This window comes from Sphaeramia orbicularis, chromosome 20, assembly GCF_902148855.1.
Source record: "Sphaeramia orbicularis chromosome 20, fSphaOr1.1, whole genome shotgun sequence".
In the NCBI taxonomy this organism is placed as follows: domain Eukaryota; kingdom Metazoa; phylum Chordata; class Actinopteri; order Kurtiformes; family Apogonidae; genus Sphaeramia; species Sphaeramia orbicularis.
The window spans coordinates 7,899,731-7,926,875 of record NC_043976.1 but is presented as its reverse complement, the minus strand read 5'-3'; the positions used below and the strand labels follow the sequence as shown (position 1 = coordinate 7,926,875).

The following is a 27,145-nucleotide window of genomic DNA, read 5'->3' as shown; positions in this document are numbered from 1 at the left end:
AGCTAGGAAGAACATGCATTTTCAATTACATCTGAGTAAGGTTAATAATTTAACGGAGTCATCTCTTTTTCTTATTCCAGTGAAGTATCCATCTTAGGTAGCTGTATTATAGCCATGCATTAATCAGTCTATACACATGAAATTTAACACAAAACTGTAAATCTTTTCGTCAGAGGATGCATAACTATGATATACACAAATGTGCCTGATGAAGAGCAGGCTCACGCTGCAGTACTGAATTAACAGGTAGATGGCGCCATCATACAGGCACAATCTCTTAAGTATTTCAGTCTCCATAAACTACATCTTCAGTTAAAAATAAAACAAAGAGGCTTATGATGTGGTAGCATTTATTAGCCATTAACATTCATAACAGTTTTGATAAAATGTAAATCAGACCTACTGTTCTTTGAGTAGTTTTAACATTCATGACACAGAAAAGAAACAGAACGAACCATTTCCTGCAACAAAAAGTAATTTTTCCCATTCATTTTCTTGAGAACAATCCTGTCTTGTTTACCATGAATTTAAGGCATAGCCTCAACCCATACACATCAGTCCATGAGGAGGAAATAGAAAAACTAAAGTAAAAAACTGTTAACAATATATACAGTAATATAAAATATTCACAATTTAATTCTCATGTTGTGAGATAGAAAATGTGTGGCTGCCAGAGAGCATGTTGATAAGATTTCACTGTTTGTATTTCCTTTACCTGACCCAGACCAATGAGGATCTGCCTCTGTATTAGCTTGTAAAGTGGTTTAGTTTATATTTACATTCTACCACAATCAACAAAAAGTAATATCTTCTGTATACAAGTACCACCATGTAGGTAGAACAATACAGTACAGTATTAAAACATTAAATACAACATTGAATCTTGAAGCTTCAGTTGCTGATTAGTGATAACAGTAACTGCTCATGTTTGCTCAGTGTCCAGACTTTGTGGTCATGTTCCCTCTCAGCTGTACCGACTGCTACGGCTGTGACTTCTGTGTCTGGAAGAACTGCGACTGGAGGAGTGGTAAGACCTGCAGCAGTCAGATTATAATGAAATATTTTACCTTCAAGGCATAAGAGCTGAATATAGCTGTAAGTATGATGACGTATTTATGTGCTCCCAGTGGTATTTTGGGGTTAAGTGAAAGGAAATGTCTTTGTGTCAAACCACAATTTAACATTAAGCCACAAGAAGGAAAACTGAAAAGGTGAACAGGTTGAAGTGAGACATGCCACCATGCTGATGTCTGTCAGGGTTCACCGGGGAGCAGCGTGTCGTACCTGGAACGGCGGTCTGAGCTTCTGTAGCTGTCACTTCGTCTGCGCCCCCGTCTCCTGCTCGCGCTCCGACTCCGACTGGAATAGCTGTCATAAGAGTCTGACCTGCATTTACATAGAGCCGGATGACAACGGGGATATTATTCTGGGAATACTTCCAAAGTGGGTTTCGACTCACAGGTAGATAGTGGCAAAAGAACACTATTTATGAAAGAATTAAATATATGATAATGATTCTGATCGATTTAGACAACAACAGTGTTTGTTTGAATATATTATATGCATACTCTGCTTAAGCTCAAACAGTTTTTCTTTATTTGACTAAATAACATGAGGGGGTATACAGACCTGGATCTCCTGTGGCGATTATATGAGTGACTCCTGGAATGACTTCGACTATATGTTCGACTAAAGCAGGTGGAAAGAAAAAAAAAAAAAGGTGAGACAGAAGATCTGAAAAAATACACAGAGATACAGCACACGTGCCACAAAAACACACAATGGAAAGTCTTTGAGTGCTTATAATCAGTTCAGATAGGAAAGACTGACATTATAGAGAAACATGAATACCCCAGGGACACTTGGGTTTGTTCTATGTGTGATTCCCTGTCTTTAGCTTTCCCCCAGGGATCCATTAGGTAGCACATCAGATTAAATCAGTGTCTCCTGGTGTACCTGTGACTCCTGTAACTTCGATATGTGCTGCTGCGAGAGCGTGACCGTCCTCTTCCATGTCTTCGTCTACTCCTGCTTCGGCTCCTAAAAATAATTACACTGTGTTATAAATTGCATTTTCACCAAGATAAAACAAAAGCTCAATATCAGACAGAGATTTAACTCCTGACTAAATGCTTCCCATCCATCACGTTTATCACTTCACAACAATCTTGATCTACGTCCAAAAGCCTTGCCAGCATTTACAAAGATTTACTGATGGTACCCCTCATGCATTTCACTTAATCACAGTGATGTATTCTGACCTGGAGGAATAGCTGGAGCTCCGGGATCTAGATCTGGACCTGCTGTAGGAATGGGACCACTCTCTGGAGCGGGACCGGTGGGTGGAGGGAGACCGAGACTTCCTGGGCACAGATCTAGACTTCTTTGGAGAGCGTGGATGGGCTGCATCTCTGGTTTTCCCGGCGGAGGGAGATCTTTCATCACTGGAGCTCTCCTGGTTCCTTGGTCTCTGGTTGAGCCGTGCAGTTTTACGGACTTCATCAAACAGAGATCCTGGTCGGACCCGGCTTTTACTTTTTATCTCCATTCTTACTCCCTGCGTGTTGGGCGTCTGGTTTTCTTGAATTTGTATGTTCTTGGTGGTAACCGGTGGCACACTCACATTTGGTAGAGCTGACATTCCTTTCAGGGGCTTCCATTTCAAATTTATTCCAGCGTCAAGCGGTTTGGATACTTCATCTTGCAGTCCACCAGCTCTTGTTGTAGAGGTAATAAGACTCTGTTCTTTGCTCTGATGCTGAGGCATTGGACTTTCTTTATCTGCCATATTTGAAGACTTAGAGGTAGATTTAAGGTTAAAATCAGAGCAGTTTGTAAAGTCTTCTGTAAGTGCAGACTCAACACTTGTATCACGCTCTGGGGTACAAATGTCCATATCATCTAACGATTGTTGATCTTTGTTACAAGAGGAGCTGCTAGTACCGTTCTTATTAGATGCCTGACGATGAAGTTGTGTTTGTTTTGGGGTTTTATTAATACATTCTTTTGTCTTCTGCTTACCTTTGTCTTCTTCTCTACTAGGATTCTTACTGAATGAGGTCAGATTTTGGTCATTGTCATTCACATTTTCTACATCTGGCCTCTCTCTGACTCCCCCTGGACTGTGTTTCTCTTTCTTGGATTCATCATCATCTTCTTCCTCTCCAAACTCCAAAGGCGGCTGCCAGTGGAAAGTCTCTTTCAGCTTCTGATGTTTCCTTTTAGATCTCTTTGCTTTGTCTTTACTGTGATGAGAACTGGTTTTGTTTTCACCTCTCCTTTTGTGTTTATGCTTACGTTTAGTTTTCTTCTTACTCTTGTGCTTCTCGGGCTCTGGAGGTTTCTTAGGACTTTCCTCTGAGTAAGAAGAAATGGCAGCAGTAATCTTGTGTCCAAGAGCAGTCACTGCATCTGATGTCTTTTTTATAGCTTTAAGAGCTTCATCCTCAGATTCGGAACTAGCCTCCCCCTCCTCTTTTTCAGATATGGCCGTTATCCTGGCATTCATATTTTCAGAATCACTTTCAGAATTCCATCCAGTGACGGATGAGAGCTTCTTGTCTGGAAATTCACTGGACTGAACTGCTTGTTTCTGTTTTTTTGACAGAGCAGTGCTGTTGCTTTGGCTCACTTTGTCACTGTCACTGTCCCACTCAGACCTGGTATTGACATTACCAACTGTCTTTAAACTGTGATGTTTTGTCTCTTGATCCTGTGAAACACCTTTCTCTTTTTTCTCCAAAGAGCTACTTCTCTTTGAGACACTGACATCAGGAGTACCCTCACTGCCTGTTCTATTCTGTGATCGTGAGCGAGTACTAGCAAGGGAAATGTACTTATCTAAATTTTTTATCCTCTTTAGAGACGTGTAGTACTCTTTCCATTCTTTGTTTAATAAGTCTTTCTTGTTGTTACTTGCTTTCTGGGAGTTGTCAGAGTCTGATCTGCTGTAGGAAGATGACCTGCTATAATCTCGATGAGGGGATCTGGACCTGGACCTGCTATAACCTCTACTCCTTGAGCGACTATATGAGCGGCTGTAGGACCTGCTTCTGGATGATCCACTGCGCGAGTGCCGTGCAGTCCTGTGTGCTTTCTCAGCGTGCCTATATTCACCGTCGGTGTCACCTGGTGGACATTTTGGCGTAACAGACATCTGAGCTTTTTCTGTAACACTATCAGCCGTTTGTCCAGTTGAGCTGAGCGTATTCAGAGCAACTTTCGCTTTAATTTGCTGAAGCTGGATGTAGGAGGGTTTCCATGGCTTCTGTCCAGGTTTCCAGCGTGAGGGTGGAGGACTGTCACTAAGGGGAATCACAGGAACACTTTCAGGGGTGGGGACTGTAGGGAGTCTGGGGACAGGGGTCACTTTGCTCTCTGGAAGCTTCTCAGGCACAGGGTTTATGTTATCTGATTTGGGTTTACTGGCTTTTCTTTTTCTTGGGGATCTTGATAGACTCCTCTTCCTAGATGGAGACAAAGACCTGGATCTGTACCTTGAACGTGATCTGGACCGAGAGTATGTAGGAGATCTAGATCTAGAGAGTGATCGACTTTGAGATTTAGATACACTCCTGGATCTTGAGTAAGACCTGGATCTTCCTCGAGATCTGGAGCGACTGTGTGACGTGTAGGACCTCGAGTAGGATCGCGAGGTTCTAAGAGACTGGGAAGACCGTCGCCTCCTTGTGGTCGATGAATGCCGCTGACTTGAAGGGGAACGAGACAGAGAACAGGATTTTCTGGACTTGGACCGCCATCCTGAAGACACGGACCTCTCATCATCTGATGCATAGAGATCTTGATGTTTGTTCTTAGAGCTCTTCTTCTTACTATGTTTCCGTTTTTTGGCCTTCTTCTTGCGTTTTGCTTTTTTCTTCTCCTTCTTATGTTGTCGCCGCGGGCTGGACCTCTTGGAGCTATGATCTGAAGAGCGGTCTGGGGAATTGGACCATGCCGAGTCACTTCTGTCATCCCATCTGCTTGAGGAATGGTCATTCAATCTGTTAAGCCAAAAGATACATGACGCAAAATAGAAAAGAAAATAATATTCAACAACAACTAAGTAAAGCATTATGTCATACTTGTCTCCTTTGGTCCATCGCTCTACACTTGGAGGCTGGTAAACTTTGGTTCTCTTCATCTCTTCTTTCCAGTGAGGTGGTGTTTCACTGCTACCACGCTCCTCCACGGATGCAGAGCGGGATTTAGACCTTGTAGGAGTGTGATATCTCTGTAAAACAAGACAAAAAGCTTTGACTAAGGAGGAAACACAATTAGTTGACAAACTTCAGGGTTGGCAGTTTGATTCCCAGCTCCTCCTGCCAATATATCATCCTTGGGTAAGACACTGAACCCTACATGAACCCCATTCTCCCTGTGGGTAGGCTAGTGCCTTGTGTTGGTAAGTAGCACATAAGTGTGTGTAGGAAAGAGCCACAAACATTGTAATGGCCTCTGAGTACCAGTGGAAAAGACTATATTTGCAGTCAGTTTATTAAAATACATGCTAAACCAAAAAAATGTTTTCCATAGTTAGTAGAGAGAAAAAAAGGTTGTAATTAAAATTCAGTTTAGTTTTCATAAAAATATTCAGTCAGGGTAAACAAATTTGTTCTTGAGGTGAGCATTAGAACTGTCACAATTATTACATAAATGTCTGACATCACTTATTTCACATAATCACAATGGTCTCATTGTCATATTTCATCACTATTTCCATAGTCCAAATTTTTCATAAAGCCTAAAATAAAAAATGTTATGCATTTAGTGTTTTGTTGCAGTGTTCAGTGTCAATAAATTGCACTTGTTCTTCAGTGTCTTCAGGTAAATCATAACAATCATCCAATTACCCCAAAATGTACATAAAAAGACAAAAAAAAGATGAAATTGCAATCATTTGTGTGAATTTTAGTGAGTATACCATTGTGCCTCTTCCTTTAATCTTCCGTCCTGACTTAGAGACCGCTGGTTTCTGGTCAGCTGAAAGTGCTGATTCTTCTGTTACAATTCTGGAAAACAGTCACATGTTATTGAAAGGGACTCATTAAAGTACAAAGGCCAATAATATGACATAAGAATATTTAGGTAAAACCCCTCAAACTGACATCTCTACTTTATCTTCCTGAGACGGCATGTCCCGTCGCAGCAAGAAGCGGTTCTCTGGCACAGGTGGAATCTCCTCTGGTCGAACCACAGGCTTTTCCCTCTTTGCACTCTGCTCCTTTTCTCCCTCCACTTCAGCCTCTGCCTCCAGCGTTTCTCCTCCCGCAGGGCTGAAAGAACATCAACAAACAGCATGCAAAACCATATTTTGTTATGCAAAAAAGTAACCCTTCTCCTGGCTCTGATGTCACTATACTTATTTGTATATAGGCTTGGTTGTTAGCCTGGTAAACTGAGTGGATCTGTCACAACACATATTTCAGGTGCATGTGAGTAATTACATAAGCATCTAAATGAGACAAAAGAAATTACCTTTGCTTGGATAAAACATCAGTTTGCTTCTCCTTCTTCGATTCCCTCTTTTTCTTTTTAGGCCGTTTGCTTTTAGCATGTCTCTTATGTTTGTGATGTTTGTGCTTTTTATCAGATTCACTTTCAGATTCCACTGAAGAGGAAAACTGAGAAGACAAGTCATGGGAATTGAGGGAAGAGTCAGCAGGATGCGATGTCCTTTTCCTCTTGCCTTCAAGTACTGAGGAAGGAAATATCACAGCATGTAAGACATTTAAAAATGTCCTCATATTACAGAACATCACAAACAGTAAAAGGCCAGGAAGGCATGTTTTTCTTTTTCTAACCTCCACTGAGAAGTTCTCAAAATAAATCTGCAGTGTAGACTAAAATAATGGAAACAGATTGGAGACTTAACATGAACATCAAGTTTTGGTGACTGAACAACATATTACATGTTCAGTAACACTTTAAATCCTTTACCAGTACAGGATAAAGGAAAGTTCAAATGCCACAAATTTATTTCAGCGTAGTGTCAGTTTACAACTAAAACTTTCTTTCATTGTTTGCAATGTTGGTCTCGATGTAAGCAGGTCTGGCAGAGTCAGGTGGGCAGATGCCAACTGAACTCCACAGAGATCACAGCACTGATCCTCATTAAACAGAAGATCAGGTTACACGCCCCGTCCTAATGCCACTGGGGGGAAAACACTGGCATTGAAATGCCAACCTCTTACAGAATGAGCACAAAATATGACCCAGTTACAATCAAAGGAAACACACAAAATCCCGGCAAAAAAGTGAAACTGAACGTAAAGATGCTCAGAATGGATTACATCAAATTGGGCAATGACATTATATACAACCATGTTATAAAATTCACAACCTCAACATACCTATAGTAGCCTTCACTAAGGGTTTGACTTATGATTGGGGTGTTCTGTGAATCACCTTGACAAATAAATTATAAAAAAAAGAGGCAGGCTGTTTCTCATTTATTTACTTTAACATACTTCCTCACCATATGCATTTGAGCTTTTACTGGGGCAGAGTTGTGTTTCATGTCACCATTTTATTGTACTGAATCTGAGCTACTAATAGACAAGATAAAACAGGTTACGAATTTTAATTGAAAGTTTTCTCCTGACTGGAATTCTTGAAATTATTTAGTTTTAAAAAGTACTACCCGTGGGTCCAGAATACAATAAAGCCAAGACTAAGGTTTGCAAATTGAAAAATTTACCATCATTGGCTGACTTTGTGATCAGCTGTCCACAGTCGACAACTCTCACATCAGCGTAGGGTCTGCTAGCAGAATCAGTCTTTAGCCCCTCGATCTTCTTTATCACTTCAAACCCAGAGATGACTAACCCAAAGACAACATGGACTCTGTGCAAAGATAGTAAAAAAGACACATTAACTAGAAAATGGCAAAACAGCATTAAAATAGCTCTTCTTAGATTTTGGTCAAACCTACCCATCAAGATGTGGTGCCATCTTGGTTGTGCTGTTTGAGGAAAAATTAGCAACGATGGGAGGAGGGTCCACCAATGGCAGTGGAGGGTTCATAAAAAGGGAGAAAAGGAGGAAAAGAATTAGAAAAGAAAAGCATCCTTAACAAACCTTATTTTCTAGCATCCAAGAAATCTCAAAAGATGCTAGACCTGCGAGACCCTTCACTGCATTCCAATTCAGTTACGAACAGTACAACAGTCTCTATCTTTCCCTTGACATATATCAGATTAGTTCTTATTCATGAATGACACTTCTAACCTCTAGTGACGACTACTTTAAGCCTGTAATCTTCATATATCACACCTCAAGCCAATGGTGAATATCAATTAAACACATGTAACACATTGAACTTTGCATAATGTTCGATACAAACTACTAAATAATGAATACAGTCAGGAGAGAGAAACACAGCCTTGGAGACACATTACCTTGGAAGAGCTGGATGCTAGAGTTTCTGCAAATTTTACACAAAAATGGCAAGAGAAAAAATGTAACACATTTGTAGGTAAAAAAAAGAACGAATCCAAGTTTCTCTGCACTTTGAATATGAACTACACAGAGAGGGGATTATTGACCGTCATACTTAATGACAAATGCTAATCTACAGTTTCAAAACAGAAAAAGGGACAGAAAGCAAAAACAGTACTGCAAAATAGCATGTTAGTGAAATTGCTTTACTTATTAAAAGGCTCTGAGTGAAATAATTTACTGAATGTCACTCACATGAAAAACTGTGAGCCATTGGTGTCCTTCCCACGATTGGCCATTGACAGCAGGAAGGCCCTGTCGTGTTTGAGACTGAAGTTCTCATCTGTTGGAAGCAGAGAAAGAAGGGTGGAAGTCTCAGAGTCTGTTCACTTATTAGTGACAATGGAAATATTCAGGAAAGAACATGAAAAAGGATTAACATTTATAGTCATTAAACCTTAGCATTGCCTCACCAACCTGCCTTTCTACAGTGTAAACGTTATATGATTTGAGCATTGAAGTACAAGCTATTTGTCTCATTCCAAAAGCGTATAAAGTATATTCCTCTTTGTGCCCAAATGTTGCTTTAGTACATTACATCTGCACATATGATATCCATGTTGACAGCTAAACTATCATATTTCCAGTGGGATATTCCTGAGTATAGTATGTCTTCCGGTATGTATCTGTCTGCTCGTCCTGGCAGTCATGTAATGGTACTGCCACTAAAAATACCCCATATGTAACATAAAGAGGAATCTGAGCAGCTTGAGGCTTTGCGTGTCAAACAGTGTAGAACCGTTTAGATCCCTTCAGTACAAAATTTGCACCTGCACCTTTGCAAACATTTGTACTGTTTCTACTGACTGAGGAAGGTGGTGGGGACAATGTTGACATGGTGTTACTGAGCTGTGTACATCTCTTACCTTCTCATTTTGCAAAAGACCACTCTATAAATAAAAGAATATGTTGAAAATTTTAGGCAAGAAGATTGTAGCTTTCAATAAAGAGAATGCCTACTCTCCATGCTGATTTGATAAAGCCCACTACTGTTACTAGATAGAAGACAGCACTTTACAATGGAAAGTGAAAGTCTACAGAGTCATACATAGGAAAGCCCACGATTACCACAATAGACACATGCAATGTCATGTTCATGCAAAAGTTGCTAAGGTAGAGGCTCATGGGTATTTAGATTTATATCAACAATCTTGACTGCTTATAGGATTACTGGATACTGTCATTACCTTTGAAGTAGCCACCGTATATGGACTCTCCTCCTCTTCCATTACCTAAAAAGATTGAAAATAATTCAACCCAAAGCTCCAGTCTCTTTATATTAGGGCACTTTTACACTTGAAAGCCTGTACTGAGGCTTATGTTTTTGTTAGATTTTGTACATTCAGTTACTTTTGCTTTCTTACTACAATTTTGTGAGTGAACTAAAGAAACCTGCAAACACAGTAATACCTGCTGTGACTGGTTGTATCGCACTATACTTTAGATAATATGTAGATTGGTGTGTGTCTAACATAAGCATGATGACAACCTGATGTGTAGCTTTTTCCACTGAAATAGAAAAAAAAAATAGACAGCATCATGAACTTGTATAGCTGTCACAGGTTACTCGTCTCAATTTCTCTATCACTTTTATCCCTCTGTAATTTTTATGCATCTTTCATAGGACTTAATTGGACCACCTAAAACTCGGTCTTCTCCTCTGTGCTACAGCAGCTCATTTTTCCTTCTTCAGTTCTTTTCTTTTTCTTTAGTTGAATGTCTGCAGTGACTCACAATTTTAGTTTGAACCAAACTGAAGAAAGTCCAGACTAAACAGGGCAGTGTTTATGCACCATAAATGTTTTCACTTGCAACCTCAGCAGCATTTTGGATAAAAGAAAGCCAATTTGTGCATTAAGTTTCTAGAATGAAATTAGCAACTAACCAATTTTATGAAGAGGACAGGAGAAGCATTTACCACCTCGACAATAAACAATAAAGGTAGTGTGCTTGGTAATTGTTACTTAAATTACTTACTGGAACACACTTGTGCAAATCTTTCTACCTGAGGACCATTACTTTGCTCATCTTGTAGTGACAAAATGCTGAAAAGTCAACTAACTACCTAAATTCATTCATGCTGATAAATCACATTAAGTTATACTGTACATTAAACATTATTACCTTCAGTGAAGTCGCCTCCCTGGACCATAAAGTTCTTAACAACTCTGTGAAATGTGGAGCCTTTATAGCAGAGCTTTTTCCCTGTGATTTTGCCAGTCCCTCTTTCACCTGAAAGGAGGTGTGTGTTAAATCAGCTCACAATAACTACAAAGTACACAATAAGTCTGCTACTTTTTTATGCCAGATGCTGTGAGGTGTTAAGAAAAAAAAAAAATGTTGCGCTTAAAGTCTGCCACATGTCTTTGCTCTCAACAAGGGAATAAAACTGAGGTTTGGCTGTGAACAGTTTCAATAAAGCAAATACTTTGTCCAGGCATTAGAATTCATTCAAGAAAAAACATTCCACAAGGGTGATACTGGTGGCAGGGGACAGAATATTATCCCAAAGCTACTATGTCAGTAGAGTCCCCTTCCCCTAGGGTGAAAGGAGATATGAAGTCAGAGATTTCATTAAATGTGTTGATGTGTTTAAGGTTGCTTTCTGAGGACAGAGGACTGGCTGTTCAAGCAGGCATCTTAGGTTGCTAATCTCAAAGTATTTTCCTTCACTGGCACAAGCATTGTTTCAAGGGTTTGGTTTCCTGTGGTGTGGTCTGATCACCTTCTCAAAGAACACCTACAGAAGAGCACTTTAAGAGATCCACGGCAAATGAGGGCTGTGTGTTGCTGTGTTGTGTTGTCTACATGTGTCTGTATGTTCAGGAAAAGGAACAGACTAACCAGCTGTCTCCCATGTCTGCCCTTGCCAGCATCACATTCCCCATCGGCCAGGTGGGGTGAAAAATGAGAGGAAGGATCGATCAGCAGTCTGTGTACAGATTTATAGCTACCTCAAGGCAGACCACCAGCATTACAGTACTCCGCTTAGCGAAATGAAATATCAGACCCGGACCCCCGACCCATCTAGTGACTCCAACTGTCACCCAGCTACTGAAACTACAGCCAGACCTCCTTCTCCCTCTGTCATTAAATTACATCAACAGCAGGTGTCCAGATAACTACATGGTGGCTTATTTATTTACACAATATGACTCATTCCATTGGGGAAAATGTAGGGAGAAATATGGCAAGAACTCGCACTAATTGTGGCAAAGTCATCTAAAACATTATTGAGTACACTGCTTGTATCCTATGATTTTACAGTTGTATGTTAATGCAATAATTTCTGGCAATGTAAAACACAATTTATTGGTTAGATGACTGTTGGAAATGCTTATTACTACTCACCAGTGCACAAACACAGAAAGTTTTTGCTTGTCTTGGGACAAATATCAGAAAAAAGTTGGAACACTATGCGACCAACTGCAAAAAACACAACACATAAAGACATTTAAGCCGCGGGATAGTGATAACGATAAATGTGTAGGCTACATACTGTATCTTCATTAACTCAGTGTTGTAAACAAAAAAATGTTTTAAAAAAGGAAAAAAAAGAAAAACATCAATGCCTAGAACATAATTAAGAATCCCAAGTAGCCTGGATTTTACTACATTGCATGTGCTTAATTGGCTTCCAACACATAATTAGAAGAAACCTGCAGTGAAGCTCAGACGTTAAAGAAACTTTGCCTTGTAGTAAATGTGAAAAATACTAGAGTGATGGAAGTTTATTTCATCTCAAACTGCTCATCACATAAAGCTAAAGCTAGGCATAAAGCTAGGGTTCAGTAGAAACATGACTACTAACTGCAGCATAACTACAACAACCAAACCAGTTTACCCACTAAATATGTTGTTCAACTGCCTGTTCCATTGCACAAGCAACTAAAAATGACTCAGAGCTCACAAACAAACAAAAGTACATACCTTAGTTTAAATGAGCTCATTTAAAACTAGAAAAGTGAGATGCAATTCTTTACATGTTAAAAAACAATCCTTATATGTAAAATTATTTCCAACTCTCTTACCTGGCTCCCGGTTGAGCTCCACATCAAAGTAACACTGGGGGCGGTCTTTCACCCCCATTGTGATCAAAGTCCTGGTGACCTAATATGTAAAAAGAGCACAAACATCTAATGATCAGAAATAATGAGGGTGTCTGCTTTCAAAGTAGCAATAAACAGCCTGTAAGGGTTCCTCTGTTACTGTCAGCCCACAAAGTGCAAACATATTCACTGGAGTGTGGTGGAAAACAATGCAGACTTGGACAGCAAGGGAGGAGAGAGTCAGTGAGGGGAGGAGAGAGAGGAGAGGAGAGAGAAAGTGAAGTCTATGGGCAAACATATTGGCTATGCAAATTCAAGCAGAACACAGCACAGCCTTCTTGTTGTCCACTTTTAACTCATTTTCCACAGTCCACTTGGGTACCATATGACACTGCTTATATGGACAATGAAATGTCAAGAACTGCTGTTACCTCCAGACTTGTCCGGTGCTGACATGAAACTATCTAAAGCAGGACGCAAACTCACTTTCACCAAGAGGCTGTAATACAAGTCCTGTTTTCCTCATATGGATGAGAACATTGTGTATCCTTGTGACCAAAGATTACAACTGCTAGTACCAATACATTAATTTAATGACCATCTTCTCAGTCTTCTCAAAGTTGAGTTTTGACAGTAGCCTGAGTCTCATCATTGCAGGTACAACGGCTCATCCCAAATATAGGACTCTATTGTATTATTAGTCAAACTTATATCATGTTACTGACCTCCACTGGCTTGAGCTGACTTGGCATGGTCAGGTTGTAAAACCTGAGGTCTAATAACAGCCCACAGTAAACACCTTCTTTTCACGACCGTACCAATGCAGCCTACATTTCATATCCGCCACAAGTCACAAAGCTACTTAGCTTAATAACTTATTTTAAATGACTTAGAAAAAAAACTTTAGTCTGTTTTAAATGTAATAGCCAGTTATTGACGTGCTAATCCAGTTCCTGTTGTTCATCGCATATTTGATGAAGACGGATTAGACACTTTAACATTACGACTTGACAGCTACACATCATTCTTGATTCATATATTAACAGACTCTGTTTTATCTGACACCGAAAAGCAGGTTTAAGCTACAGATAGAGCAACTGAACAGCAATACACGGACCACAACAAATGGATACGTTAACACATATTATGGCTTCCAAAATGGTTGTGCTAACAGCTAACTAGCTAGCTAAAGTTAGCCAGATGTCTCTCATCCGTGGTGTTTGTTTAGATAAAACATGAAACTGAAAATTATGTCTGAATAATCCCAGACTGTAAGCAACATAACCCACCTTTTCTAAGTCGTAACCAACTGATTAGTTAGTCGCTGACGTCCGACAAGCTTGTGCTACTTTTTAAGCATTTGTGAAGAAGGTATGATGCCCTACAAGCTAACTCCAAAGGAACAGAAGTTTTGACCCTTCCGCGTTCCCGTACAAGATTTGTTGTGGTATTGCTGTAGCAGGAAGACAGACGAATTAAAGTTAGCTAGCGCCTTGCCTATTTTTAATGTAACTTATTGCGCAGGTGTTAGAAAAGATATCAACACTTTTATATACATTGGCAATATTTTAAAAAATCGTGTGTAAGTGAGACGGACATGAAATTGCTGGGAGCTTCCAGCTGGAAGTGTATGAATTTCCTATGATGCTATAGTCTGCTAACTTACAGCTAAAGCTAACTCACTCTAAACAGGTGCAGCATGAAACCCATAATAAAGAGGTAAGGTGCAACTAAACGTTATAATACGCCTAAAATGTAAGTTAGATCTAACATTTACAAAGTGTACTTGTGTGGGAAAAAATATAAATATTACATTGGTCAGATCTCGCCAGTGTGAAATATACCGTTTAACACAATAACAGTGGATTGAACTCACTCATACTAATATTGATGTTGACTTTTTGCGCTACCAATACCACATTTAAGGCGGTAATTTATGTTGAATATTGTTGTAAATGATTAACATTGTGTGAACTCATTACATGCGAAATCTACTGATGGTTATAAATACTTAAAACCAAAAATCCAGTGTTAGCACTAGTCATGTTTTTTTTCTGTCCTAATATGGTTTTGTTAAACAGAATTTCTTTGGCTTATGGACTTTTGGTTGTCAAAACACAACATTTTAAGCCATAACTTCGGCCTTTTAGCGCTAGTAATGAACACTTATTCATGCTTATTTAAGTTTTACCGATCCAGAAAATGATAATAAATACTAGAAATAATCTGATTACAGGTATACAGCACTGACACTGATGGTCTGGTCTCACCTTTTTTCCACATAGGCAGTGTATTCTCCATGGACCTATTGGATCATGTCTCTGATCCTGTTTGCCTTTGTGGTTCGGGTCAGGGATGGACTCCCCCTATCAGCCTCCACTGACTTTGAACACAACCGAGAGCTCCAGGAGAGAAAACAGCAGCTCAGGACCATCAGCAAGACACTGGTCCGCTTCCCCGACAGAGGAACTGTCAAGGGCCAGCAGCTCAACATACAGTAAGGATGCAGGATATAAAGCAGCAGATGAAGTTCAGAACATATTCAGCTGTAGAAATGTCAGCAGGACACAGGGAAGACACTGTTGGATTTGGCTTTTGTATGAAATAAATAAATAAATATATTCATACAGAGATAATAACTAGATGTCCATATAATTATTTATAGATCAAACACAGCAGCTGGTCCAAACAGGAGGACCTGGTGCAGCCAAAGGCCAGAAATCTACAGTACTTAGTGAATTTGTTCTTTTTTCTTGAAAATGAGGAATATTGAGGTGTTTATATCCAAAAGCTAAACTACTATGTGTTAGACTTATAACTGATGTATGTAAATGTGCAAAGTTTAGAAGGAACCTGGTGCTTTACAAGCATGTTTTGTCTACAGTTTGTGTGGATTCCCCTAACATTTTGTGGAATGATGGGATATCTTAGAGCTGTTTGTTACTATTATTGCTGTTATTATTATTTTATTTTGTGATTTTTGAAGACAGTGTTACTGTTGGTAAATAAGAAAGAGTCAAAAATGTAAATAGGAAATTAAAGGGAAACTACTGTGAAGAATATGGTGTCTTTTGCTTTTATGCAAATTTTCTAGGAATTCTAAGAGTAAGGTTAAACATTAACTCGTATCTGATGCTACAACTACAGTCATTTCGTTCATCCAATCAAAACACAGCCCATCTAACTTACCAGAACCATCCTGGCATGATTTGCTAAGGTGTGTACATGATAGTATCCAGGGCATGGACAAGAAAGAGCTGTGGGCAGCTGCAGAAATTGAAACACGATTCTTGTAAAAAGGTTGAACCAACAATATACACATAGGAAACCATGAATGATCTGTGAGGTACTATGAGTTGAACCCATATTCTGGGGACATGTGAGACTTAACTATTATGATAATATTAACTAGTTAAATGCAATACAATACATTCACTTTAAGTTATACCGCATACACAAAGAAGCATGATGCAGTCCAAATTCCATCTGTGTGTGGTTCGGAATTTTTTTAATGCAGAAAACTGTTTTCAGACCTTCAGTCCAATTTCATTATCCCTGCTTTATCAGGTTTTGAAATATAAAAAATAATGATGAATATCAAATGGAAACAAAGGGCATTTCATTTGTATCATCAGGATAAAAGATGGACAAAATGTTATTGTCCGTATCATCACTGGGAATCTGTGTCAAGCTGTGTCAGGCTGTTTGTTTACTAAACACCTATTCTCCTTTCACCTGTTTAGCTTCATCTCTTCAGAGGGTGTATCCTACATGACCGTGTGTCACTGCAGCCTCCCTGTTGCTAAGGCCTTCTGCTTCCTGGAAGATCTGCGCTGGGAGTTCACAGCATGCTTCAATAGCACTGTTGTTACCTTGGCAGCCAGGCCATATCCATTTTTGGAATTTGGTGAGTAGGAGGAAAATATCTTATCAAGATTATGATTGATGTTTTGAGATTATAAAGGAGTCAGCTTTAAGTTAAAATGTGATTTATTAATGAATGACACATCTTAAGACCATCTTTTCTCCATCTTAAGTGGATTGATCGGGATGCTTTTTGCTTATTACCATTTAACAGACAGCACCATTCAGAAATTGAAGCAGCAGTACAACCAGAATGGCGGTCCAGCCCTGGAGGTCACATTGGCTGAGGTCCAGGAGGATCTGAAAATCCACCCACCCCAAGTTATTCCTTTAGAGGACATAGAACTTAGCAATGGCACTGCAAATGGACATATGGAGCAAGGTCCTGGATCAGGTAAGACCCTAGAAAATGCATGCATGTGGATTATGTACAATACAGCGCTCACATGTAACCTTTGTCTCTGGCAGCCTTGATTTTTTTTTTTTTTTTTTTTTGGTGGTGGTGATTGTAAGTTTAAAAAGGAAGCTATAAATGGCAATAAACACACTTGTACATTTCATAATTATTTGTCATTGTCTTTTTTTTAATTTAAAAGGTCAGAATCTAAGGCTTGAACCAGTGACGGCACCAGGGATCCTCTCTCTGGTCCTGAATATCATGTGTGCATCTTTGAATGTAATCCGAGGAGTACACTTAATCGAGTACACGTTCCAGGTAAGAGCAGTGCCAGGACCAGATATTCCTATCAGAGACAATAAGAAGCACTTTCACAGTTGGCAATTTTTTTTTTTTTAAAGCTTGATTGTCATAATGAATAGAAGTTAGGAAAAATTCATTATACTCTGGATCTGAACTTTAAAAACAAGAATAAATAAAACGGGCAAAAAATAAGCAGACAATAAAAGAACAAAGGAGAAAGGTAAAGAAACAGCAAGAGTCATAAATGCATGTGTACATTATTTTCGCCTTTTTGTTAATGAAGATTCATTGACCATATATCGATGCATTTCTAATTACAAGTTGTTTATGAATTTAGTGACTACAGGTATACTAGCCTTACACTTAGAGCTGTGTATTTGACATTTACCCAAAACAATGACAAGAACAACAGTGTTAGAGAGTCTTGAATGTAATTGTTCATATAATATATTACATCATTGTAAGAAACCTATAATTTCTGTAAATTATAAGATGCACTGTTGAACATTTGCAAGTTCTATACTTTGCCAGTTGTCACTCCTGTGTGGCTTAGTTTCTAACGTTAAGTAAATCCATACATGCATGTTCAGTTAAATAGATTGAAAGATAAATCAGCACTTGGTTCCCTATTCATTCTCTCCCCTTTTTCAGGATGATTATGAAGGTATATGGAATGTCGTGGCTTTTCTCCTGGCATTTGTCTGCTGTGTGTCTCAGGTAAAATGCTCAACAGAAATCTCTCCCTAACTAAGTGAACAAAAAAGTCTTTTTGACACTGTAACCTGAGAATGACTTATCTGTGTCGACAGTGCCACCTGTACCTGTTTCATTCCTCTCTGAAGAAATTCAAGTCCCTCACTCTGTTGATTGTGATTGTCCTATGCAACTTCTACCTGCTCGGCTTGAGAAACATGTGGCAGCTGATTTTCCACATTTCTGTCGCCTCCCTCTCCACTGCCCTCATCCTCTCTCGCAAACTCCAAGACAAACCCAATGACTGTGGGGTCTGAGGGGTCTGGGGAGTATAGAACAATGTATTGGTTTGAAGATCACTGAGCTGTTTGTGTCCTTGTGTCTTCAGGTTTCATTCCAGGTAAGAACAACAAGGAGGTAAATGGCTTGATACTCCTAAGTTATGAAGATGTTTTGTGGATTTTTAACAACAAAACTTCATGAATTTTGTGTCATCACTGATAATTATCACAATTTGTATTTCCTTGTATACAGTATGTACTTGCACTTTGTGTACATTATTCCCAACACTGTAAAGAGTTCTTTATGATTCATACAATCTGGTAAACTTTAAAGTAACATTTCAGACACAGTTAGCTTTAGAGGTGATGAGAGGAAATTTCTATTTTTAAAATGAAACATTGATAGTTTCAGTCTGACAGGCAGGGTGGTGTTTTATTAAGGCCTGTAAAGAACAAAGACATTTGAACCATTTGTCTTTCCTGTCCAAGAAGGTTTTTTAGCGAGTTGCTCACCAAAGTTTTTCATGTAGAAACAATTGTCACAGCTAAACTGAACTGATGAGGTTGGTTCTGCTTGCGATTTTATAACTAAGATGCATTTCTCTGCACATTCATTTCACATATTCACTTGTTTTTCGGCTGCCACAGGCCATTGATTACCTTTGCATATGCAATGGTTTGTGATTGTATGAGACATTTAATGTAGTTGTATTTTAGAGCAGGTATATATGGCTGATTTACTGCTAATCAGAAGGCCTGTCGTGTGTGATTAATGGAGTGACATTAATCAGTGGCTGTCACCATATTCAGCTACTTTTACTTGTTCTCCAGTGTTGGACTATAAGTAAAATAATCTCTTACAAAAGTGCAGATTTGAGGCTTTGGGGTCTTCCATGCCTTATGTGTGACAATGCAGACAGATTTTAATTTGTTAACTGTATTGTTTTACCGTCCACAAGTGCTTAGCTACTCTACAAAGGATCAAATGTAAGGGCTCTGATATTTAATGATTTCAGAGAAATGCAATTATGTCCTGAGGTAAAATAACTGGCCTTTTGTCTTGTAAGCTGGGATGTTAACATTTTTTGTTTTTACTACATCTTGTGATTTGAGGCAAAAGAGATCGACTGTAATTTAAGCCCTCACAAAGCAAATTAATTTCTCTTCAATGCATTCTGCAAATAAGAATGAATTAAATCTCTCAATTTAATGTGTTTTAATGTTGAAATTAGTTGGTAAAATAGCAACCTTTGACTGCACTATTAGATGGAGAAGTTTTTGTGTTGGGTTTGGAAAATTTTCTTGAATGTTTTGCATATCAGGGTGAGCTAAATAATATTTATATTATTGAAGGTTTAGGCTTGGCTATATTTTTTATTCATTCAGTCTTGTTTTTATACCACACTGTCTGACCTTTACTTCTCTAATTGCTAGAAACATAGAAGTCATTTGTGTTAAAGCATAGGACATATCACTGTAGCGCTGCTAAATGAATAAGCTGTTTTTAAGCTAATTAATCTTTTTGTTTTAGTATTTTGTGTAATTATATTTTCTAGGTAAATAGTTGCACTCAATGTCTGTTAAGTGAGGAAAATAAATTCCTAGTTATTAGTATTAAATAAATGCCATTGTGGCTGCAGTGGAAAAATCCATCCTTTGCATTTTAAGAATCTCTCCTTCTGTCAAGAATGTTCAAGGAATTTTATTGGAAACATTTGTCATCTGACAATCCAAACAAAGTATGAACAATTAGCTGATAATGTTTAATTAATATGTCTTAAATTTGTTCTATTTAAAACATATTCAACAGAGCCATGTGCAGTGCAGATAGTAAAGTACTAACTTTTCCATTAATATGGTGGTTTCAAAATTTTACCATACACTAAGCATAATATTTTGGCTGTTCTACAATGTTGTAATATTTCTTAATACAAAGAAGGTTTTACTAAACACTATTTCAACTTATTTTAGATTATAGGAATCATTCTGTGGACTTAATTAATTGTAAAACAAATTTTATTGTGTAAAGGTGAAAAACCAAATAAAGCTGATGGATTTGAAGACGTAAAAATGAAGTAAAATTCCATTCATTATGAAGGACTATGACTAAATGACAGTAGCAGAAAATAGTGGTAGGAATGCACTGGTCAGTTTTTATCAACATCTGAAGTCTTAGGTTTACAACAGTGAATGTTGATTCAGTGTTTTTGTGGCTGTTTCCTGTTTATTTATAATGAAGGAATGTGATGTTACTCTGTCATTGGTTTCAACTGCCAAATACACAAGTTATTACAGGGCTTTATTTTCCCACTGGGGTAAAACTGACATTTCATTAATAAACACATTTTTTTTCATCTGTTGTTTTGTGATTCATTTGTATTGATGGAAAATTGCTCTCATTAATTTTAAAACACAGTTTAATCTACATGTTGGATGCAGACAACAAGATTTTAATGCTTCAACCTGCAGGAGATGTAAACGGAACTAACCTGAGGACAAAACAACTTAGAAATGGTTGCAAATAATGTACTTTTTCTACTTTACACCAGAGGGAGCTCTTTCACAGTTTACTAAGGTTCTCTCAACCTATGACTATCAACATATATGTTGTTCTACTTAATACAACACTAACAGGAGACTGAACTTGATTTAAATCATTCAATTAAGTTGAAATTGCGAGAGAAGTGAAAGGTCAAACTTTAATCATTTATCTGCATCCTGAATCAGGTAATGGTTCATTTTAGTGACCAGACAGTTATCTGTGATTTAATTTTAACCATCTAGATAAAGGCAAAGTCAAATTGATTTAAGGGAATAATCATAAGTATGGGTGCAGGTTACAGGTACTTCATTATTAATTATTCTGATTATATTATCAATCAACTGTTTCGTCTATAGTCCAAAACCCAAATATATTCGGTTTTCTATCAGAAATATTTAAAAGTGTTGCACTTTAGAAGCAGCAACCAAGCAAAGTTTGATATTTTTACTTGAAAAATCTATTATTTTAATCTATTCATTTGGTCAAATACATAACTTAAACGAGGTGCCAGGCACAACAAACCCCGCCCCTCACATGTATTGTAGCTTATTTTGGCATGGATCCAGCTGATGTCATCTTGTTTATGTATGTACTGATGTCAGCATATCAATTGCCTCTATATATGTGCCATATTTGGAGTAAATTGAAACAAAATTGATGTTTTGAATTTGAAATTTCACCCATTATAAGTAAATGGGAGGAAAAAAAAAAGATTTTAAAAGTTCATAAAAAATTTGAACTTTGTCCTACTTTTCCTGACCTTTGTCATCACATCTATTCTGGGTCACGAGGGGGGACTGAGAGACTGATCTGCCTTGGCGGAGGTCTGCGCTCTCTGTGCTTTTCTAGTTTAAGTCTTGTTTAGCAACAAGATGTAATATCTTAAAAGGATTCAAGCTTCTTCATCAGGATAAAACTCAAAACTTCAACAAAAATGAAGGTGTACACAGTTGGCCATGAAGTTGGAATAATTATGTTTTCAGACATATTCGTCTTTTTATTCCCATTCATACACACAGTAATCACCTTTGACCAGGTGCAATGATTGCATACTGAGTCGCAGCTACACTGTCTATCAATAAATCACATTGTCACAATCATTTCATGACAAGAGATAAAAAAAAATATTTTATTCCCACTTTATGGGCAACAGTGTAGTCTGATCTTTCACTTCTACTTTTATGCTACTTTCTTAACACATATTTTAACAAAATTATTACCCAAAAAAGTTGTTTATAGCTTTATTGTTGTTTGGGCCACATGCATGAAGTGATATTTCCTCCCAGCATGCAGTGGGTAACAGCACACAGCTTTACATTCTCAGAATGTGTAAAATGACCAACAGAGGGCAGAGTGGAGCTACTGAACTCCAAGCAAATACTAGTAGGTTAAGGACAACCTACCAGTACAATATTAAATTGCATTAAATAAAGTTACAACAGTTGCAATAAAGTTTACAACTGTTTCAACAAATAGTAATAAGTTGGTGGATGATGTTGCCATGGAGACAGACCTCTCAGATAGGGTAGTATTGAATGGACTATAGGATTAATTCTCCTGACATCAGTAAAGTATGACATACACTATATTGCCAAAAGTATTTGCTCACCTGCCTTGACTCACATATGAATTTCAGTGCCATCCCATTCCTAGTCTATGGGGTTCAATATGACGTCGGCCCACCCTTTGCAGCTCTAACAGCTTCAACTCTTCTGGGAAGGCTGTCCACAAGGTTTAGGAGTGTGTTCATGGGAATTTTGGACCATTCTTCCAGAAGCGCATTTGTGAGGTCACACACTGATGTTGGACAGAAGGCCTGGCTCTCAGTCTCCGCTCTAATTCATCCCAAAGGTGTTCTATGGGGTTGAGGTCAGGACTCTGTGCAGGCCAGTCCAGTTCATCCACACCAGACTCTGTCATCCATGTCTTTATGGACCTTGCTTTGTGCACTGGTGCACAGTCATGTTGGAAGAGGAAGGGACCAGCTCCAAACTGTTCCCACAAAGTTGGGAGCATGGAATTGTCCAAAATGTCTTGGTATGCAGAAGCATTCACAGTTCCTTTCACTGGAACTAAGGGGCCAAGCCCAGCTCCTGAAAAACAACCCCACACCATAATACCCCTTCCACCAAACTTTACACTTGGCACAATGCGGTCCAACAAGTATCGTTCTCCTGGCGACTGCCAAACCCAGACCCATCCATCAGGTTGCCAGATGGAGAAGCACGATTGGTCACTCCAGAGAAGGCTCCTCCACTGCTCTAGAGTCCAGTGGCGGCGTGCTTTACACCACTGCATCCGGGGCTTTGCATTGCACTTGGTGATGTATGGCTTGGATGCAGCTGCTCGGCCATGGAAACCCATTCCATGAAGCTCTCTGCACACTGTTCTGGAGCTAATCTGAAGGCCACATGAAGTTTGGAGGTCTGTAGCGATTGACTCTGCAGAAAGTTGGTGACCTCTTCGCACTATGCGCCTCAGCATCCGCTGACCCCACTCCGTCAGTTTACGTGGCCTACCACTTCGTGGCTGAGTTGCTGTTGCTCCCAAACACTTCCACTGTCTTATAATACAGCTGAAAGTTGACTGTGGAATATTTAGGAGCCAGGAAATTTCACGACTTGATTTGTTGCACAGGTGGCATCCTATCACAGTTCCACACTGGAATTCACTGAGCTCCTGAGAGTGACCCATTCTTTCACAGATGTTTGTAAAAGCAGTCTGCATGCCTAGGTGCTTGACTGTATACACCTGTGGCCATGGAAGTGATTGGAACACCTGATTCTGATTATTTGGATGGGTGAGCGAATACTTTTGGCAATATAGTGTATGCGTTGACTGTTCATAACCTTTGACCTTTAGTTATATCACTGAGTAGTATTTTTCATGATGACATAAATAAGCTTCTTTTTAATTTATGAATGTGTTTATCAAACTTGTCTATAAATATATTGTTTCTTTAGCTATTTTTATTTCTTGCAACTGCTTTGCTGGCAGGCAGTAACTGCAATACTGTACATCACTGTCAGTACAAAATGTGCTGCAGAGTTATTCTTATTGGGTCACCAACTGGAGAGTAAAATATAGAGCAATAATGTGGTATATGATCACACTTTCCTAATTTAAATTAAAAAAGAGAGGAAAAGTGTTCTCTGGAAGAGTTTATAAAAGATCAGCAAAAGCCAACTGAAAAGTAAGGGAGAGGTTTCTCTTGTAAAGCTGTGACAAAATAAAAAAGATGAAGTATGAAAGATGTAGCAAGGCCAAATCAACATAAAAAATGTAAAAGATTAAAAGGATATCAAATGTGGAACAAGTCTGAAATAGTATAAAAAATGTAAAACGATTTTTTTTTTAATGCAAAAGATATAACAAGATAAGAACAAAGTCAAAGAAACAAAAACTATGTCAAAACATGAGATGAGAATGGTGTAAAAAACATTAAAAATTCAATAAAAAAGGAACTTGCAGAGACAGTGTTTTGACAGTAGAAGACTTAATAATTCATGGTATATTGTTTTAAGTTTGGGCCTTGAGGAGAGACTATGGCCCAGTCCCAATTCACCCCTTGGCCCTTCCCCTTATCCCTCCCCCTCCATTTTGCGCATTCTCGTGAAGGGGTAGGGGTGTCCCGATTCTTGATAAGTCGGAGGGGAAGGGCTAAGGGGGAGTGTTGTTTGGCCCTCCAAACAGATTTTTCAGGACCACACTACAAAAGGAGGGGTATGAGAAATCTCCCATAATTCAGTTCGAATCGTACACAAAATAGAGGTAAACACAGCAAAAAAAGTGTAGCAATGTGACGAAAGAAAAACACAAATCTATGTATTTTCTTCATTAACAACTTAATCATTTGACCGACTGTTTAATGCCATTTCAATGTGTTATAGATCGCATTTCAGCGGTTTGCAGCTGATAGCCATAAAAAGATGACCAAAGCCCATGAAACAGAGATGATTACAGCTGCTGATGGTGAATTATTTTGGAAACAAAGTTGTTGTATCTGTTTGTAGAGGCCTCGATGACTGCTGATGACATAACAGGTCTGGAAGGGTTGTCCCATTTCATAGGAGAATGTTTCAACCCCTGCCCCTTGCAAGTCCATTTCAAGGGTAGTGCCAAGTGCAAGGGCCAAGGGATAGGGGTAAGGGGGAGGGCCAAGGGGTGAACTGGGATTGGGCCTAAGTGTACCCTTTGGTTGTTGATCTGCTGTACATAATGGAGAGGAGATATCCCCCACTACTGAAATATGCTCAAAAAGTTGCCTATCAACTGCTATGCCCTGAAAGACAGTCAAGTCCTGTCTGAAATACTCATTAGTAAATACAACAGTAACTGAAGCTATACAACTAGCTACAGTATTACAGTGGTTTATTTGTGTGACTCATTGTTCATGAAATTACAGATTTTTCTCTTTTGAACACTCATCCTCTGGTTCATATTGTATCCTCACGATTAGCTGTGGAGCATTTGCTGGTATTTTAACCAGAGTAATGGTTTACAAGTGTAAGTGGTTCTTCTCCCGCCGATCTCCAAGTGGCCCCATAAATCTGTCGTGCCATCCGTTCTGCTACTATGCATTTAAATGAGGAGATGAGCTTATGATATGATCCTCATTTGCAGGGATTAACCTCTTTTATCCTAATTGGCGGAAGCTGCTGTTGTTCAGAAGCTGCCATCTCTGCTTTAACAAATAGGCTTAACAGCACGGGTGGTCCAGCTCAAATGTTTACGCCTCACATTTCGTTCCCTCACAGATGACTGTTTCGACTGCTCTACGCTCACAGGACAGCGGCGCTGTTGTTTGTCACAGTGTTTGTGTTATCAGATCTTGATAATGAAAGCATACACAATGAAAAACTTTCACATATGATTCAGTGCAGCATGCTACTTTTTCCATTTGCAGTGTAGTTCTTATTCTTAATAAGCATGAAACGATGATGGTTGTAAGGTACATAACACATCCAACTGTCTGCTCTGGTTTTTTTTTAGCTAAATGACAGCTGCTGAGTACTAGATTTCCATCCATGTCAGTCAAACATGACAATAAAGCTGACCTATGCTAGAGCAAAACTAGACTCCACTCACCGCAGTGAAGTGAAGGCTGCTGTGGAATAACTGTTCACATTCGATGTCACAGCTGCTGAGTGCAAACCCCCCCAAAAATAACTATTTTCAGAGGGTCAAACCTCTGTCTTGATATTATATAAAAAGTGCTACACTGGAGTGCTATACTCTGGGGTCTCTATGAAATTGCTTTGAGATGTGGTAGATTTTTAATCAAGGTGAGTCACTCTGGCACCAGCTCTTATCCATTTAATCTTTGTCTTAGGTTCAGTGGTCAAGCTTTTCCTGCCTACACTTACGCATTTTTCATTAATTTCCAGAACTCCACTGTGAGATTCAGAGTCTCTGTGCAGGGCTCTAATGTCAAAAAGTAAAACATTTTTTTCTTTTACTCTCTGCTTGGTGGGGTTCATCTACAAAAAGGAGAAATCAACAGATTTTTTTTTGTTTTATCTGTTTTGTTTTTTTTTTACGTTGCTGATATTTGACCACTTCAGAGCAGTAGAAACCAGGTCTGAAACATCACCAACTCTATGTTTTTGTAGATTTCTGGTGCACTTGTTACAGGTTATGAGCTGTTTATATCCACAGAAAGAAAGGGTCCCCTTCACAGAGCACACCATGTTACTTCTCGTTCTCTTTCTTTTTATTTTTTCAATTTCATTGCAAGTGCTGTCTGTTAGTTTCACCTACCTGTTTATGTGGACTAGAGTTACTATTATCCTCTGACCTCAAAAAGCCAATAATGGACGACCTAACACTGCCTCTAATGAGGGACTTTTGCATTTCATTCAGATGGTATTTAGGCCTCATGCAGGAACTACTTGTACTTAATAATTTGGTCATAAATGCCACATAACAGTGATTCAGAATATTGTCACACTATTTTTTTTTTGTTTTGTTTTGTTTCATTAATTTTCTTAAGCGTTTCATTGAGAGGAAATTTGTGCAATTCCTTGGCATTGATTGCTACACTTGACAATTTTCTTCAGATAACTGTTTATTTGGGTTATTTCTATGATTCTGAAGTTACTAAAGCATTTGCTGAATATGATGTGGCACACTCAAGGCCATTGTACTAAAAGGTAAAAGAAATTCAGACATAAATGTTTCCCAGTGACATCCTTAGGCTGGAGAAAAATGGAAAGTGACACATAATTGTCAATATAAAAATTAATATTAGTTTATGTGTATGCTATATTTAGACCATTTTCACTTCAAACAGGGTTCTGCAGGGTTCTTCAAAGTCACCCGACTCCCCTGACAAAAATATATTTTACCTCACACATAACCACTGCCTTGTTGTTAACTTTGCTTTATTGTGTGAATTTGGTATTTTAACACAGTAGTTTGGATCCAAACTAAGAAACTAACTGATCGACTATCTCAGACCCAGTAGGTTTAGGAGCAGGTGAGTGACACACCACTGATTAGAGGTGAAATTATTATT

General features: G+C 38.7%; 2 protein-coding genes across 10 annotated transcripts; one reads left to right on the top strand and one right to left on the bottom strand.

Annotated features, from left to right (window-relative positions):
* Window positions 1–333: 333 nt before the first annotated feature.
* On the bottom strand, window positions 334–19,492 carry nktr (natural killer cell triggering receptor). 9 transcript variants are annotated; one of them, XM_030123314.1, is made up of 17 exons: window positions 13,838–13,965; window positions 12,531–12,609; window positions 11,851–11,925; window positions 10,624–10,731; window positions 9,687–9,731; window positions 8,695–8,782; window positions 7,934–7,963; window positions 7,700–7,845; window positions 6,478–6,697; window positions 6,108–6,275; window positions 5,924–6,011; window positions 5,085–5,233; window positions 2,262–4,979; window positions 1,957–2,040; window positions 1,630–1,689; window positions 1,285–1,386; window positions 334–1,034 (listed from the first exon to the last, which is right to left on the bottom strand). In XM_030123314.1, the coding sequence occupies exons 2-17, from the start codon at window positions 12,586–12,588 to the stop codon at window positions 965–967; spliced, it is 4,209 nt and encodes a 1,402-aa protein (XP_029979174.1). In that variant the 5' UTR covers window positions 12,589–12,609; window positions 13,838–13,965; the 3' UTR covers window positions 334–964. The 9 variants fall into 9 exon arrangements, with proteins under 9 accessions (XP_029979174.1, XP_029979173.1, XP_029979175.1 ...); XM_030123313.1 differs by having other exon boundaries at window positions 2,262–5,003; window positions 12,531–12,611; window positions 13,839–13,952; XM_030123315.1 differs by lacking the exons at window positions 12,531–12,609; window positions 13,838–13,965 and adding an exon at window positions 11,344–11,359 and having other exon boundaries at window positions 2,262–5,003.
* sec22c (SEC22 homolog C, vesicle trafficking protein) lies at window positions 13,980–20,440 on the top strand. The gene is made up of 7 exons (XM_030123324.1): window positions 13,980–14,267; window positions 14,834–15,045; window positions 16,292–16,455; window positions 16,627–16,806; window positions 17,009–17,127; window positions 17,764–17,829; window positions 17,922–20,440. Exons 2-7 carry the CDS (start codon window positions 14,864–14,866, stop codon window positions 18,120–18,122), a joined length of 912 nt encoding a protein of 303 aa, XP_029979184.1. The 5' UTR covers window positions 13,980–14,267; window positions 14,834–14,863; the 3' UTR covers window positions 18,123–20,440.
* The last annotated feature ends 6,705 nt before the right edge of the window (window positions 20,441–27,145 follow it).